The sequence below is a fragment of the Oryctolagus cuniculus genome, chromosome 7 (genome assembly GCF_051225735.1).
Source record: "Oryctolagus cuniculus isolate XC-2025 breed Fujian yellow rabbit chromosome 7, ASM5122573v1, whole genome shotgun sequence".
Classification (NCBI taxonomy): domain Eukaryota; kingdom Metazoa; phylum Chordata; class Mammalia; order Lagomorpha; family Leporidae; genus Oryctolagus; species Oryctolagus cuniculus.
In genome coordinates this window covers 43464407-43481954 of record NC_142873.1, presented here as the reverse complement: position 1 = coordinate 43481954, position 17548 = coordinate 43464407, and the positions used below count along the sequence as shown (strand labels likewise).

General features: G+C 44.3%; 1 protein-coding gene across 7 annotated transcripts in view; it reads right to left on the bottom strand.

The window, feature by feature from the left end:
* The window catches only part of LOC100350760 (GON-4-like protein), a 78868-nt gene that overhangs the window by 36146 nt on the left and 25174 nt on the right, over positions 1 to 17548 (bottom strand). For all 7 annotated transcript variants that reach the window (XM_089299840.1, XM_008264339.5, XM_051857207.3 and 4 more), the window contains 8 exons: positions 10270 to 10460; positions 8629 to 8703; positions 8388 to 8438; positions 7389 to 7439; positions 6979 to 7074; positions 6009 to 6128; positions 5396 to 5566; positions 3484 to 3676 (listed from right to left, as the gene is read on the bottom strand). In XM_089299840.1, the coding sequence (XP_089155966.1) occupies positions 3484 to 3676; positions 5396 to 5566; positions 6009 to 6128; positions 6979 to 7074; positions 7389 to 7439; positions 8388 to 8438; positions 8629 to 8703; positions 10270 to 10460 (948 nt within the window). The remainder of the gene's footprint in view (positions 1 to 3483; positions 3677 to 5395; positions 5567 to 6008; positions 6129 to 6978; positions 7075 to 7388; positions 7440 to 8387; positions 8439 to 8628; positions 8704 to 10269; positions 10461 to 17548) is intronic.

The following is a 17548-nucleotide window of genomic DNA, read 5'->3' as shown; positions in this document are numbered from 1 at the left end:
CCTGGCCTGAGGCATTAGCATCCCATGTGGGCACCAGTTTGAGGCTGGGCTGCTCCACTTCTGGTCTGGCTCTCTGCTGTGGCCTGGGAGGGCAGTGGATGATGGCACAAGTCCTTGTGCCCCTGTGCCCACATGGGGGACCTGGGGGAAGCTCCTGGCTACTGGCTTTGGATCAGCACCGCTCCAGCCATCGCAGCCAACTGGGGAGTGAACTAGCGGATGGAAGACCTCTCTCTCTCTCTCTCTCTGTCTGCCTCTCCTCTCTTTGTGTGGCTCTTTCAGGTAAATGGATAAATCTTTGAAAAATAAATAAAGAATGGTGGTTTAGTTTCCTATGAGACCTCTGACTGAGACATGTTCTCAGAATGTTAAACTGGAGGGCTGGCGCTGTGGTGTATTGTGTTAAAGCCTCCGCCTGCGGTGCCAGCATCCCATATGGGCACCAGTTGGAGTCCCAGCTGCTCCACTTCCAATCCAGCTCTCTGCTGTGGCCTGGGAGACTGGTAGAGGATGGCTCAAGTCCTTGGGCCTGGACACTGGCTTCAGATCGGCCCAGCTCTGGTTTTTGCGGCCAGTTAGGGAGTGAACCAGTGCATGGAAGGCTTCTCTCTCTGTGTAACTCTGACTTTCAAATACATACATAAATCTTAAAAAAAATATATTAAACTGGGTCCTGGGTTTGTGTTCCAGCTGAGCTTCCTTCCAATTTTACACATCCTAGGAGGCAGCAAGTGAGTTCCAGGCTACTGGCTTCGGCCTGGCCTGCTATTTTGGGCATTTTGGGAGTAAACCAATGGATGGAAGCTGTTTGTCTGTCTCTGTCTCTCAGCCTTTCAAATAAATAAAAACTAATAGCTTTTTCTTAAGTCTCATTTATGTAGATAGGTACATTTTTCCAGGGGATAGCTGCATACAAAAGTATGGGTGGGTAACAGAAAACTCTGAAGTCCAGACTCATATGAGAAAGAATAACAGGGGACTGATGTTGTGGTGCAGGGGGCTAACCCACCACTTGCAACGCCAGAATGCCATGAGCGATGGTTCAAGTCCTGGATACTCCACTTCCAATCCAGTTCCCTGGAGCCATTTGGTGAGCAAACCAGCAGAAGAACAATCTTTCTCACTCTCTCTCTGTAACTCTGCCTTTCAAATAAATACATAAATCTTAAAAAAAAAAAAAAAAACACTACATACGCTACATACGAGTTTTTCTTTTTTTTTGGACAGGCAGAGTGGACAGCGAGAGAGAGAGACGGAGAGAAAGGTCTTCCTTTTTCCGTTGGTTCACCCCCTAATGGCCGCTGCAGCTGGCGCGCTGCGGCCGGTGCACCGTGCTGATCTAAAGCCAGGAGCCAGGTGCTTCTCCTGGTCTCCCATGAGGGTGCAGGGCCCAAGGACTTGGGCCATCCTCCACTGCACTCTCGGGCCATAGCAGAGAGCTGGACTAGAAGAGGAGCAACCAGGACAGAATCCGGCGCCACGACTAGGACTAGAACCCGGTGTGCCAGCGCTGCAGGTGGAGGATTAGCCTATTGAGCCGTGGCGCTGGCCTACATACGAGTTTTTAAAACTCTCAGATATAGGCCGGCGCCACGGCTCACTAGGCTAATCCTCCGCCTAGCGGCGCCGGCACACCAGGTTCTAGTCCCGGTCGGGGCGCCGGATTCTGTCCCGGTTGCCCCTCTTCCAGGCCAGCTCTCTGCTGTGGCCAGGGAGTGCAGTGGAGGATGGCCCAAGTGCTTGGGCCCTGCACCCCATGGGAGACCAGGAGAAGTACCTGGCTCCTGGCTCCTGCCTTCAGATCAGCGCGGTGCGCCGGCCGCAGCGCGCCGGCCATTGGAGGGTGAACCAACGGCAAAGGAAGACCTTTCTCTCTGTCTCTCTCTCTCTCACTGTCCACTCTGCCTGTCAAAAAAAAAAAAAAACTCTCAGATATATCTCAACATATTATCAGTGATCTCTCTGGGATATGAAATTATCATCATGGGGAAGGCTTTAATAATTTTCTTTATACAATGTAAGTATTTTCTTTATACCAACCACATGTATCACTCTTTTTTTTTTTTTTTTTTTGACAGGCAGAGTGGACAGTGAGAGAGAGAGACAGAGAGAAAGGTCTTCCTTTGCCGTTGGTTTACCCTCCAATGGCTGCCGCGGCCGACGCGCTGCGGCCGGCGCACTGCGCTGATCCGATGGCAGGAGCCAGGAGCCAGGTGCTTTTCCTGGTCTCCCATGGGGTGCAGGGCCCAAGCACTTGGGCCATCCTCCACTGCACTCCCTGGCCACAGCAGAGAGCTGGCCTGGAAGAGGGGCAACTGGGACAGAATCTGGCGCCCCGACTGGGACTAGAACCTGGTGTGCCGGCGCCGCTAGGCGGAGGATTAGCCTAGTGAGCCGCGGCGCCGGCCACATGTATTACTCTTAAAACAGAGAAACAAAAAAAAACTCTAGAGTATATATCCTGCATTAGCTACCACACTAACTCACGTCAATTCCATACATTTGCCTCCTTTCTTCCTAGTCACTGTTTTCAAAAAAGGAAAGACACATAAAGATATCTTCCATCCACTGGTTCATCCCCAAATACCTGCAACAGTTGGGTCTAGGCCAGGCTGAAACCAGGAGTCAGGAACTCAATCGAGGTCTCTTACAAAGGTGGCAGGGAGCTACCTATTTGGGCCATCACCTGCTGCCTCCTGGGGTTCACGTTAGCAGGAAGCAAGAAGCAAAAATAGAGCCAGGACATGAACCCAGGCATTCACATACGGAAGGCAGGAGTCCCAAGCAGCAGCCTAAATGCTGTGCCAAACTCCCACCCCTACTGTAGGTTATTGTGCTATTCTCAAAGTCTGATTTTACTTGACTTCATCAAGATAGTTAGGATACTTCCACCTGTGTCACAAAGACCCTTAATTGACATAATATTTTGATATACTACTATAATCTCATGATTTCATAGATAAAATTATATTGCAAAAAAAATGGCACTCAAGAGTTAAAGCTGTAACCTGCAATGCCAACATACCATATGAGTGCTGGATCAAGTCCTGGTCACTCCACCTGCTAATGAGCCTAGGAAGGCAGAGGAAGATGGTTCACATACTTAGACCCCTGCCATTCACATGGGAGACCCAGATGGAGTTCTGGGTTCCTGGCATTGGCATGGTCTAGACCTGGCCATTGCAACCATTTGGAGATTGAACCAGCAGATGGAAGATATCTCTCTCTGTCTCTCTTTTCTGCTAACTCTTTCAAATAAAAATAAAATTGTGGTAACTACATTTATGTTTCAAGGGAAGATATTTGACATTCAAAAGATTCCCAAAGAAATTCAGAATGAAAAAAAGAAAATTAACTATTGATTTAAGGCGAATTATGTTAAATGCAAATTAAAAGCAATAAACCCAAAACACTTCATTTTTAAGCTTTCAATTAATGAAAATTTTACTATACAGATGGAGTAAATGTAAACGAGACACTCACCCTCATTCCCCACATCATCATTCATCAGTCCCCCCAGCCACATCTTCCAGTCCTCATCGTCTGCTGTGTTGGGGTCATACATATCAGGAGTAATGTCAGGAGCTCGGAGCTCCGCCTCCAGCTGGCCCAGGGGAACATCTTTCAGGGGCATCTTAGAACGGGTGCGGAATGCAATGAGACTGTCATCCATGGGCTAAGCAACAGAGGGGAAAAAAGTCACTGAGTGAATAAGGCTTCCAAATTCTCTAAATCTCATTAAGTGCTCTGTGATTATCCTACTTTAAACCACAAAATTTCTGCTGTAAACAATTTGGGTTTACTATTGTTTCAGAAATTTTAAGAAAAATTACATCAGTTTGAAACCAGTATTTCAGAAACACAATGGCTCTATTGATACATAATTCATATGCCATAAAATTCACCCTTTAGCTATAAAGGGTATTATTGAGGGACCAAGGCTGTGCACAGCGGGTTAAAGGCCTGGCCTGAAGCGCCAGCATCCCATAGGGGCGCTGGTTCTAGTCCGGCTGCTCCTCTTCCGATCCAGCTCTCTGCTATCGCCTAGGAAAGCAGGAGAAGATGGCCCAAGCCCTTGGGTCCCTGCACCCACTTGGGAGACCCACAAGAAGCTCCTGGCTCCTGGCTTCGGACTGGCACAGCTCCAGCCATTGCAGCCATCTGGAGAGTGAACCAGTGGATGGAAGTCCTCTCTCTCTGTCTCTACCTCTCTCTGTAACTCTTTCAAATAAATAAAATAAATCTTTTAAAAAAAAAAAAAGGGCATTATTGAAACTGGGAAATCTGAGAGGGTAATCTGATCAGATATCTAATTTTGATAATTGTACTATATGATAACATAAGAGAATGGACTCAATTTTAGGAAATACATAATATAAGCACTTAGGGGTAGAAGAAAATTATAACTGTAACATATAGGCACTGGCGCTGTAACACAGTGGGTAAAGCCATGGCCTACAGTGCCAGCATCTCATATGGGCGGCTGGTTCGAGTCCCAGCTGCTTCACTTCTGATCCAGTTCTCTGCTATGGCCTGGGAAAGCAGGAGAAGATGGCTCAAGTCCTTGGGCCTCTGTACCCGTGTGGGAGACCCCAATGAAGCTCCTAGCTGCAGATCAGCACAGCTCCAGCCATTGTGGCTATCTGGGGAGTGAACCAGTGGATGGAGGACCTCCTCTCTGCCTCTCTATAACTCTGCCTTTCAAATAAATAAATAAATCTTAAAAAAAAAAAACTATAACTATACTCTAAAATTATTTAGAAAAATAAATGTGTGTATAGACAAAGAGAATGATAAAGCCACTGTGGTAAAAGGTTAATACAGGTTAATCTAGGTGATGTTGCTCCTGTTTCACATTTTAAGATGGTCTCTAAGCATACTTTATGCCTTCCTTAGAAAGAATGCCATTATTACTTAACATTAAATAACACAAACCGAACAGAGTATCTAACGATTTGGGGTTGGCATTGTGGAGCAACAGTGAGTTAATCCACTGCTTGGGACACCCGCATCCTCTACCAGATTCTAGAATCAAGCCTCACCTCCATTTCCAATATAGCTTTCCACTAATGTGCCTAGAAGAAAGTGAATGATGGCCCAAGTACTTGGGTTCCTCCCACCTACAACCCAGATGGAGTTCCTGCTTCCTGGCTTCAGCCTGCTCCATTCACGGCTATTGTAGGCATTTGGGGATTGAACTAGTATAAGGAAGACATCTTTCTTTCCCTCTCTGTCATTTAGCCTTTCAAATAAATAAACCTTGAAAAAGAACTGACAGTTTCAGGGCTCTTACTTGTTATATAAGAATGTAGTATTTATCCCTCTTTCTTGTCCATCTGAGCAACAGCTAAATTACTACATTGGACTTTCTCAGTGATTTAGTTACAAGGTTTACCTGGAAAGAATCCATGCAGACTGGACTGGAAGCCAGCTCTTCATCTACCGCGTGCAGCTTCTCCATGAAAGTGCTATCCCTAGTCTGTTTTGGCTTGGGAGGGGGCGGGGGCCCCATGGGTACCACCTCAGCACTGATGTGCCTAATGGCAGGTGTGGTAACTTTCTCAGCCTGATTGAAAGAGACAAAAAAAAAAAGGAGAGATGGGGGGGGGGGGGGGACAGGCAAGAAAGAAGAGGGCCTTCCATACTTCCAGATACTACTGATCCTTTCCTTTGCAAACTAAAGTACTGTCAAGTACTAGACTAACCTAACTAGGTTTCATATTATTTCCAGGGAAACCAACAGAATGTTACTTAAGTTACAAAAAGCTCAGAACCTAATAAAAATGCTTTAGGACAACATTATGGTATGAGAGAAGAAAAAAGTAGAAGAAAAGAAACTGCTGGTTCCACATTTTTGGATGAGAACTCAGAAAAGCTCTCCCTTATTACATAATTGTTCAATGACATAAGAGACTTTGAAAAACAATGACAGCCCAGAATCATCACAAATAAACAATCTAACTTTACAGCAACATCAACCTCATCCCCGTTGTAAGGTGCTGATTTACCTCTGGTAACAGGCCACTCTCCTCGTCTGTCTCAGTCATCTCAGAAGACTGCCTCAATCTGGATTTCTTTGCCCCTCGTGGAGATGAAGCAGTGCTTTCAACATCACTTTCCAGCAAGCTCTATAAAAAAAGTCCAGTTCACTTTTATATTTATGCCCCCTGCCTCAATTCACTGACTTTGAAGTATTGCAAGAGAATCACAAAAATCAATCACTCAATTTGTCCAAGTAAAGAGAAAATAAAACTTAAATAGAAGTTTAATATCTTTTAGGGGGGGACAGTGATCAGATCATTATCTTCATTTGCATTTTAACTCTGTAAAAGTATAAGCCAATAGTTTAAAGTCCTTTTACAAATAAGTCCAAGAACACATTAATGAACAGGTCAAAGAAAATATTAATGAAGCAATGAAAATGAATAAGGCTGTAAGTGATAATACAGACAAACTTCAAAAGCATAATGTTGAACAAAAAAAAAGTCAGGAACAAAAACAAACACACTCTCAGTCCATTTATATAAAAAGTTTGAAAACAATCAAAACTGAGCTACAGGTATAGAGATGCATATTTAAATGTCATAACCATAAAGAAAAGCATGGAAACAATTACCCAAAAAAAATCAGGATAGTGATTATCTTTGGGTGATGGGAGGTCATTCTGACAGGGAAGGGCACAGAGGAGTTATCCTGGTAATGTTATAATTCTTGCTGTAGGAGGAAGCTTCATGAAGATTCGCATTATAATCATATAAACTAAATTTTATTCTGTGCACATTTCTGTGTTATATTTCATAATATAATAGGTAAAAAAAGAAAACATTAAGTAAGTATGAAGAGCAGAAAAACACCTCATAGCAAAAAAACGATAATGCCTGAATCCTTTCTACAGAACAGGTAACATAACCAGGGATGCAGAGTACACCTTATTGCTTAAGCCAAATTTCTTCTTATCACCAACAGATACCTACTTACCTCTTCGGCAGTCTCATCTTCCTCTTCATCATCTGGCTGGTACTCTTCATCTGAGGAGTCATCTTCTTCAAGGTGGATATCCACAAACTGAGGCGGCTACATTAGGATAATTAGAAAGAAATGGAGGAATGATGGGAAACACAAAACACACATATTTGGAAAATAAGGGGGGAAAGCAGGGCAGAAAAACAAATCCTAAGATGTGTAATGTGCTAAAGCAAATTATATGAGGCAGGGTTAAAATAAGTCTGTGTGATGCGAATCTAAGAAAAATGGAATGGAAAAATCCAAAGCCGGAATTAAAGAAAGATAGGCCAAAAAAAATGTTAACAAAAGAAAGGAAGCACTTGGGTTTCAAAGTTGATGAAGTCTTTCTGGAAAAGAATAACAATTGCCATTTTCAAGTTTACCTTAATTTCATTGGCCTTTTTAATTGGTGAAATATTCCATGTTGGAATTACCTATCAAGAAAGAATATAAATAATTATCTCACTAGCTACATTGCTTGTCATTTTTATCTCTTCTTTACCATCACAAAAGTTATCTAATTAACAAACAGCTGCAGAGATCTACAGATACTGGCTATCCCTGAGGGCATGTTCTCAAATCCTGTCAAAGCTTGATGGAAGAAAAAGAATCTATTTCTTGGCACTCCTCTCCACCACCACCCCTCAACTCCCACTGCCACCACTGCTCATCTGGGTTAAGTCACTGCCTGTGATAATCAGCACCCCATGATTCCATATGAGCACTGGTTTCAGTTCTAGCTACTCCACTTCTTATCTAGCTCCTTGCAGCAGAAGATCACCTGAATTCTTGGGCCCCTGCCACCCACGTAAGGCATTTGGCTGGAATTCCAGGCTCCTAGCTTCAGCCTGGCCCAGCCGAGCCCTGGCCCTTGAGACCATTTTGGGAGTGAACCAGGAATGAAGATCTCATTCTCTCTCTCGGCTCTCTAACCCTGCCTTTCAGGGTTAGATGTATTATTATTACACATGTATTAACTTACTCGAAAAGCAGAATTACAAAGACAAAGGCAGAAAGAAAGAGAGAGAGAGAGAGAGATATCTTCCATCTGCTGGTTCACTCCACAAATGGCCACAAAAGCCAGGGCTGGGCAAGGCAGAAGCTAGGAGCCAGAAACTCCATGTAGGTCTGCCACATTGGTGGCAGGGGCCCAAGCAATCAGGCCATCTTCCTCTGGAAGCAGAACAGCTAGGAGCCCACAGCACCCATGAGGGATGCAGGCCTATGATAACCATTTTATATATTCCTTTTCTACCTGCTTTTCACAAATAATTCTTTAATGAGGCAAATTCAACCACAATTTTGCCTATATTTTTTCCAGATGAATAACCTGGAATTAGAATCTATTTACTATGCTAAATAAAAAAAACCAGAGCACTCACCACTCCTTTCTCCACCACTTCCTTCAGCTTAGAGCGTGTCATCTTAGGCTCCTATGTTAGGGGAAATAGGAAGAAAACAGTCAGTAAAAAAAAAATCCCAGTGTGACAGTTGGGTTTTGAGATGCTAATGTTGCCACCAGACATCAAATTCGTTATAACTTCCCAAGTGACTTCCTATACTTCGCCAGTTTATAGATAACTCTATTCCATGAGATCTAAAGAGTAACAATCAACTACTCACAAACATTGGCATGTCTTCTGTCTCACTGATGGCTGCTTTCATCATAGCTACCACGTGCTCATTTGTGATTACTTCCTGGAGAAAGATGAAATTTCACTTTAAGCAACAAGGGCTTGTCATCTAGACAATATGCATCTCTAAGGAACTCTGCTACACATATGCACGTGATAAATGACAGCTAGCTGGGTGAGGTAAGGCAACTGAAAGTAAAGAAGAAGCCAAGTTTTGGCAGAAGTGTACAGCTTGACAGATGCAGCAGCAAATGGACTCATCTCATCAGCAGCGCTAGAAACAGTAATGGCTCACATAGAGTCTCTATGCATAAAAGAGTAACAAACAGCAAGGACTCTACAAACACTTACATATCAAGAACAACATTTTCATATGGGCAAAGTACTATAGGAGAACTACTAACTGGACAGCTCATCAGATCTCATAGAAGAGCAAATCCACCATGGACATTACCATCTTCAAATATGCTAAACAATAAACACTCAAGAAGGAAGCAGAGCGATGGCTTATCTTTTCAATTTAGCTCTTTTTGAACACCATGTTCAGATTTCACACTGTGCTAAGTAAAAGAGAAAGCTATATTGAAATATAAAATGTTTTGTTGCCATGGTAATAATTAGGCCATTAATCAGGTTTAGGTGAGCCTGAATTCTTGCAGCCCTGCAATATAATGGTTATCTCTTTAACTGTCAGCTTTATTCACCCACCTTCCCAGAATGTACACCCGCATCTCATCCAGAACCTGAACGAGACACAATCATGACCACATGGAATTTAAATTCTACATGAGAGTATCCCAAAAGGCTTCAATCATGCTAAGAAACCACCTTGTTTGTTTATCCGATTAAAGCGGTACCACCCCCACCTTATAAAACAAGCTGAGAAAGGGGAGGGAGGGAGAAGGTTCTTTTAGCCATGGACCACACTTGGAGATACTTTTCCTTCTCTCTCCCTATCTCTTTCTTTCATGGGCAAGCCTCTGGCACACTCATGACAGGTATTTCTCAGTGTGGGGTGGCCCACACTCACGTGTGAATGTACATTCATTCTCTCACTTAGAAATAAATCCTGTTCTCACTTGTGCATGTTACTATGCCTCTGTTTAGAATTCTTGTCTCTGTGGGAGGCAAGATCCTAGATTAAAGAATTAAGATTCACATGTAATGTCAGGTAAATCCATAAAATCAGTAATGCAGAAAACAGAAGTGAAATTTTTGCTGAGGGGGCTGGCCTGTGGCATAGCAGGTAAAGTTGCTGCCTTTAATACCAGCATTCCATATTGGCACCAGTTCATGTAATGTCTGCTCTACTCCTCATCAAGCTCCCTGCTAATGGCCTGGGGAAGGTAGCAGAAAATAGCCCAAGTGTTTGGGCCCTTGCACACATGCTGGGAGAGCTGGATGATGTTCCTGGCTCCTATCTTCGGCCTGGCCAGCCAGGACTGGCTACTGCAGCCATCTGGCGAGTAAACCAGCAGATGGAAGATCTCTGTCTTTTCCTTCCTTTGTAACTCTTTCAGAATAAATAAATAAATCTTAAAAAAAAAAAAAAAAAATTTGTTGAGTATTTTTCTGTGCTTTGCATGAAAAGATTCCATTCCAATTACACAACTGGCCCAGTTTTGCTCACATGAAGGATGTTCCGAACATTGACTGCCGTTAGGTTATGCTGCTTGGCACCATCCTCCAAGGTGCGGTCAAGCATGTCATCTAGTTTCAGGTCATAAGCCAAGGTCCCTTCTTCTTGACCCTTTCCATCTCGTTTCCTCTTGGTACCTTTCTTCTTTTTTCTCCTTTTCTCACTTTCTCCACTGTCTTGTTCTGCAAATAAACCAAGAACATCACCAGAATCTTCAAAATGGCTGCTCCAGGAACACAGCCCCAAACGCCAATAGTAAAAGAAAATCAAGCTGGTAGCTGTCTGGTTCTGGAAATCAAAAACTATGATAAGGCAGTGGTGGTAACCAGTGGAGGGGGTATTCATTCTACAGTAGTCACAACAGCTAACATTCACTGAATATTTGATGTCAAGCACTCTTCTACATACTAGATATTAATTCACTTCTTCCAATGAGTAAGTCATGATTATTATTTTCACACAATCCACATAAGAAAATGAAGGCAGAGAAGTTAAAAAACTTTTCCAAGATCCAGTAAGTGACATTAATGCTTTAAAGATAAGCACTCTAGGCCTAGAAGCTGCAGCATTAATCATTACTGTATATACTTCCCAGGTAATACAGCAGAAATCCTAGCTTTGCAAGCTGGCATTGTGGTATGGCAGGTAAAGCCATGCTTGTGACACTGGCAGACCAGACTGAGTGCAGATTTGAATTCCAACTGTTCTGTATTTGATCTGGCTCCCTGCTAATGCACCTTCTGGAAAAGCAGCACAATATGGCCAAAGTGCCTAGGCCCCTGCTACCCATATGGAAGACCAGGACAGAGTCCTAGGCTCCTTCCTGGCTTCAGCCTGGCCCAGACCTGGCTGTTGCAGCCATCCAGAAAATGGAACATCCCCCTTGCTCTCATTCTCTCCTTGTCACTCTGCCTTTTTTTTTTTTCCTTTTAAACATTTATTTATTTATTTGAAAGTCAGAGTTAACAGACAGAAGGAGAGGCAGAGAGAGAGCGCACAAGAAAGAGAGGTTTTCCATCTGCTGGTTCACTCCCCAGCTGGCCACAATGCTTAGAGCTGCAATGATCTGAATCCAGGAGCCAAAGCTTCTTCCAGGTCTCCCATATGGGTGCAGAGGCCCAAGGACTTGGGCCATCTTCTACTGCTTTCCTAGGCCATAGCAGAGAGCTGGATGGGAAGCGGAGCAGCCGGGACTTGAACCGGTGCCCATATGGATGCCAGCACTGCAGGAGACAGCTTTACCTGCTACACTATAGTTCTAGTCCCATCACTCTGCCTTTTAAATAAATAAATTTTAAAACAAAATGAAAGATGGGGCCAGCACTGTGGTAGAGTAGGTTAAAGCTCTAGCCTACAGTGCCAGCATCCAATACGGGCACCGGTTCGAGTCCCAGCTGCTCCACTTCTGATCCAGCTCCCTGCTAATGTGCCTGGGAAAGCAGCAAAGGATGGCTCAAGTGCTTGGGCCCCTGCACCTACGTGGGAGACCCAGAAGAAGCTACTAGCTCCTGGCTTCGGATCAGCTCAACTCTGGGTGTTGTGGCCATTTGGGGAATGAACCAGAGGATGGAAGACATCTCTCTCTCCTCTCCACCTGTCTCTGTTAACTCTTTCAAATAAATAAAAATAAATCTTTAAAAGAATAAGTTAAAAAATACATAACAAAGTGCTTTATAACCAATGAAACATAATTCAAATGTGACTTGTAACTAGCATTATTATTCAGTCTATAAAGGATTTTTTTAAAAGGAATAAACAAACAAACAAACAAAAATCCACCCTATAGTAGTCTCTCTGTTCTACAGGAAACAGGTGCATATATACACCCAGACAAAAGGAAGCACTTCTTAAATACAAGAACTGGTAAGCTCCAGAAGAGATTATCATGAACACCACAACAAGGTTCACATCTCTGCTATTTTTCATCTCTAATATTTGTAAACAAAGACTAGAAAAACACCAACAGCATCCTATACGAGCACGGGTTCCAGCTCCTGCCGGTTGGCTCCTGCCTCCCAGCCAGCGTGCCTGGGAAACAGAAGTGAATGACAGCCCAACTGCTTGGGCCCTACCACTCATGTGGGAGACTTGGATGGAGGTCCTGGCTTCTGGCTCCTGGCTTCTGCCTAGCCCAGCACTAGCCATTGCAGCCACCTGGCTAGTGAACCAATAGATGAAAGATTTCTCTCCCTCTCTGTCTCCTCCCTGCCAATCACCATGCCTTTCAAATAAATAAAAATGAATCTTTTTTAAACAACATTGGGGCTAACACTGTGGCATGACAGGTAAAGCTGCCGCCTGAAGTGCTGGCATCCTATATGGGCATTGGTTCAGCTGCTCCACTTCCCATTCAGCTCTCTGCTATGGCCTGGGAAAGCACTAGAAGATGGCCCAAGTCCTTGGGCCCCTGCACTTGCATGGGACCTGGAAGAAGCTCCTGGCTCTGGATTGGCACAGCTCCAGTCATTGCAGCCATCTGGGGAGTGAACCAGTGGATGGAAGACCTCTCTCTCTCTCTCTGCCTCTGCCTCTCTGTAACTCTGCCTTTCAAATAAATTAATTTAAAAAAAAAAATTAACACTGGGACCAGCACTGTGGTATATAACAGCATCCCATATGGGCACCGGTTTGAGCCCCAGCTACTCCAATACAGCTCCCTGCTAATGTGCCCGGGAAAGCAGTGGAAGATGGTCCAAGTCCTTGGGCCCCTACATCCACGTGGATGAAGCTCCTGGCTTCGGCCTGGCCTAGTCTGGCCATATAGCCATTTGTGGAGTGAACCAACAGATGGAAGACCACTCTCTCTCTCTCCCTCTCTCTCTCCAACACTGCCCTTCAAGTAAATAAAATAAATCTTGAAAAAAAAAAAAAAAAAAAACAGAGAGAAACAGCTTAACATCAAGTTAATGTTCTCTGTTTAAACAGACTCTATGACTTTTTTTTTTTTAGGCAGAGTTAGACAGTGAGAGAGAGAGAGACAGAGAGAAAGGTCTTCCTTCCGTTGGTTCACCCCCAAAATGGCCACCACGGCAGGCGCGCTGTGCTGATCTGAAGCCAGAAGCCAGGTGCTTCCTCCTGGTCTCCCACGCGGGTGCAGGGCCCAAGCACTTGGGCCATCCTCCACTGCCTTCCTAGTCCACTGCAGAAAGGTGGACTGGAAGAGGGGCAACCGGGACAGAACCGGCGCTCCAACCAGGACTAGAACCTGGAGTACCAGCACCGCAGGCGGAGGATTAGCCTAGTGAGCCGCGGCACCAGCCAGGCTCTATGACTTTCAAGCTGCTCCCTGGCAGTGTTACTCATTGAGAATGTATCAGTAATAAAAAAATTGCTTCCATATTGATAGATACATATAAGTTTAGTAACTGCTTCCAACTCTCAATCTAATAATTCTTACACAGAAAGACTAACAACAGTAAAGATATTCATTACAATATTGTTTTAGAAAAAACATGGAAAGTACACAAACATTCCATATTAAAGGAATGGTTACATGAATATATGCATACACTGGATTGTAAACAAGCCAATAAAATGAATTTTTAAATAAAGGGCACACAAGTAAAGATATCTGCAAAGAACTAATATATTGTACATATATAAGGAATAATTGTACATACTATATATATATAAGGAATATATATATAAGGAATATATATAGCATTTCAATATTTATAGAGTATATAAAGATTATATCAGGGTAAATGGCAAATCATTTTAGACATATATCATTTCTTTGTGTTGGGAACATTCTAAATCCTATTATTCTGAAACATTCAATTACTGTTTTAACCCAAGTTATCCTACTGGGCTATAGAACATTAGAAGTTACTTCTCCTTTGGCCAGCGCCGCGGCTCAATAGGCTAATCCTCCACCTAGCGGCGCTGGCACACCGGGTTCTAGTCCCGGTTGGGGCGCCGGATTCTTTCCCGGTTGCCCCTCTTCCAGGCCAGCTCTCTGCTGTGGCCCGGGAGTGCAGTGGAGGATGGCCCAAGTGCTTGGGCCCTGCACCTGCATGGGAGACCAGGAAAAGCACCTGGTTCCTGCCTTCAGATCAACGCAGTGCGCCGGCTGCAGCGCGCCAGCCATGGCGGCCATTGGAGGGTGAACCAATGGCAAAAGGAAGACCTTTCTCTCTGTCTCTCTCTCTCACTATCCACTCTGCCTGTCAAAAAAAAAGAAGTTACTTCTCCTATCCAAATACACCCTGTGTCCACTCCTTCCCCAAAACCCTTCTCAGGCTTGGTAAGAACACTATTCTATTCTCTATTTCTTTGAGATCAACTTCAACTTCTGCTCATAAGGTTGGACATACTTTCTGTTTTGGCAGCCAGATCAGCTGCCGTCAAGAGCAGAGCTTTAAATGGAAATTTTACACACATGGGATCAAGATCTTGAAACATTCTTCAAAAAATTCCAACAGGAGATGATACATAGCTTTAGCAATACAATCCTGAAGACAAAGCACACAGCAGAAGTGGTTCAGTTAGAAGTTGGCACTATGGCGTAGCGGGTAAAGCTGCTGCCGGCAGTGCCAGCATCGCATATGGGCACCAGTTTGAGATCCAGCTGCTCCACTTCCGAACCAGCTCTTTGCTATGGCCTGGGAAAGCAGAAAATGGCCCAAGTCCTTAGACCCCCTACACCCAGATGGGAGGCCCAGAAGAAGCTGCTGGCTTTGGATCAGTCCATCTCTGGCCATTGTGGCCATCTAAGAAGTGAACCAGTGGATGGAAGACCTCTCTCTCTCTCTCTCTGCCTCTGCCTCTCTGTAACTCTGCCTCTCGAATTAAAAAAAAAAAAAAAAAAGTGGCTCAGTCAAAACAAAAGTGGCCCAGTCAACAGCAAAGGTTGGGGCTGGCACTGTGACGTAGCAGGTAAAGCCGCCGCCTGCAGTGTCAGCATCCCATAGAGGTGCCAGTTCAAGTCCTGGCTTTTCCACTTTCGATCCAGCTCTCTGCTATGGTCTGGGAAAACAGTGGAGGATGGCCCAAGTCCTTGGGTCCCTGCACCCACGTGGGAGACCTGGAGGAAGCTCCTGGATCCTGGCTTTGGATCGGCGCAGCTCTGGCTGTTGCAGCCAATTGGAGAGTGAGCCAGTGATGGAGGACCTCTCTCTCTCTCTGTCCTTCCTTCTCTCTGTGTAACTCCAACTTTCAAATAAATATATAAATCTTAAAAAAAAAAAAAAAAAAGAACAAAGTTCATGGTGAAAGTTTTTTAGGAAATGTCTGCTGACTTTTTGGAGGACAAAAGAATCATAACGTCTGCTTACTGTGAGACTGATTTGAGCTAAAGTTTCAGCAAAAAAAACACAGGGGAAAGTTTCAGCGGAAAGCACTTTCACAACATCACAACCATCCTGCTCTTCCGTCTCATCAAGGGTAATTTTACAAGAGTTTTGATAGGAAATCATTAGTTATTCACCTTACAGTCCTAACCCGGCTCCTTTTTTTTTTCCTGCTTCCTAGTCTTAAAAGTTTCAAAATGCACCAGCGCTGTGATACAGTGAGTAAAGCCACCACCTGCAGCACTGTCATTCCATATGGACACAGGTTTGAGTCGTAACTGCTCCACTTCCAATCCAGCTCTGTTATGAGTTGGGAAAGCAATAGAAGGTGGCCTCTCTCCTTGAGTCCCTGCACCCGCATGGGAGATCCAGAAAAAGCTCCTGGTTCCTGGCTTTGGATTCGCCCAGCTCCAGCTGTTGCAGCTCTTTGGGGAGTGAACCAGCAGATGGAAGACCTCTCTCTCTGCCTCTCTGTAACTCTGCCTTTCAAATAAATAAATAAAATCCTTTTAAAAAAAGTTTTAAAGGGCAAAAATATATATTCAATTAAAAATATTAAAAAGGACTGCACTGACATGGTTATATTCCCAAACCCTTAGTATATTAGAGATGGATTAAATGGCTGGTATCATTACTTACAAAAGTATTTTAAAGTTGACGGACCACCTTACACTGAGAAATAAAAGTGTGTGTGTGTGTGTGTGTGTGTGTATACACATATATATATATTTTAAAGATTTTTATTTTTTTGAGAGGTAGAGTTACAGACAAAAAGAGACAGAACAAAGGTCTTCCAGGCCGGCACCGTGGCTCACTAGGCTAATCCTCTGTCTGTGGTGCCAGTACTCCGGGTTCTGTCCCAGTTGCTTCTCTTCATCCTGCTCTCTGCTGTGGCCCAGGAAGGCAGTGGAGGATGGCCCAAGTGCTTGGGCCCTGCACCTGCATGGGAGACCAGGAGGTAGCACCTGGCTCCTGGCTTCGGATCGGCGCAGCACGCCGGCCGTGGTGGCCATCTCGGGGGTGAACCAAGAGAAGGAAGATCTTTCTCTCTAACTCTGCCTATCCAAAAAAAAAGGTCTTCCATCCACTGCTTCACTCCTCAAATGGCCTCAACAGCTGGAGCTGAGCAGATCCAAAGCCAGAATCTTCTTGGTCTTCCACATGAGCCAGGGGCCCGAGCACTTGAGCCATCTTCCACTGCTTTCCCAAGCCATTAGCAGAAAGCTGAATCAGAAGAGTAGCAACTGGGACAGGAACCAGTGCCCATATGGAATGCCAGCACCACAGACAGAGGCTTAGCCTCCTATGCCATGGCCCCATAAAGTTTATATTTTAAAAAATATTTTTTCCTCGAAACAAACATCTTTTAATTCAATTTTTCAATAAGCTTCATGAAGTTCCTTCATACTTGCTGTCTTTGTGAAAACTCAACTGGCTATAACATACATGCCTTGGTTCTCTGTTCTGTTGGTATGTATGTCTGTTTCCATGGCAGTACTGTGTTGTTTTGGTTACTACAGCTTTATGACATGTTTTTGTTAATTTTATTGGTTTTTTAAAAATTTTATTTATTTATTTGAAAGGCAGAGTTACAGAGAGGCAGAAGCAGAGAGTCTTCCATCCATTGGTTCACTCCCCAAATGGCCACAACAGCCCCAGCTAGACCAATCCAAAGCCAGGAGCCTGGAGCTTCTTCAGTTCTCCCATGCAAGTACAGGGGTCCAAGCATTTGGGCCAACTTCTACGGCTTTCCCAGACCACAGCAGAGAGCTGGATCGGAAGTGGAACAGCTGGGACTTGAACCGGTGCCCATATGGGATGCTGGAACTACACGCAGCAGCTTTACCCGCTAAGCCACAGTGCCAGCCCCTGTAATATGTTTTGAAGTCAGGTACTGCAATGCCTGCAGTTTTATTCTTCTTGTTCAGGATTGTCATTTGGCTTTGACTTGCCTCAACCTGGGCCATTCGGCCACTTAG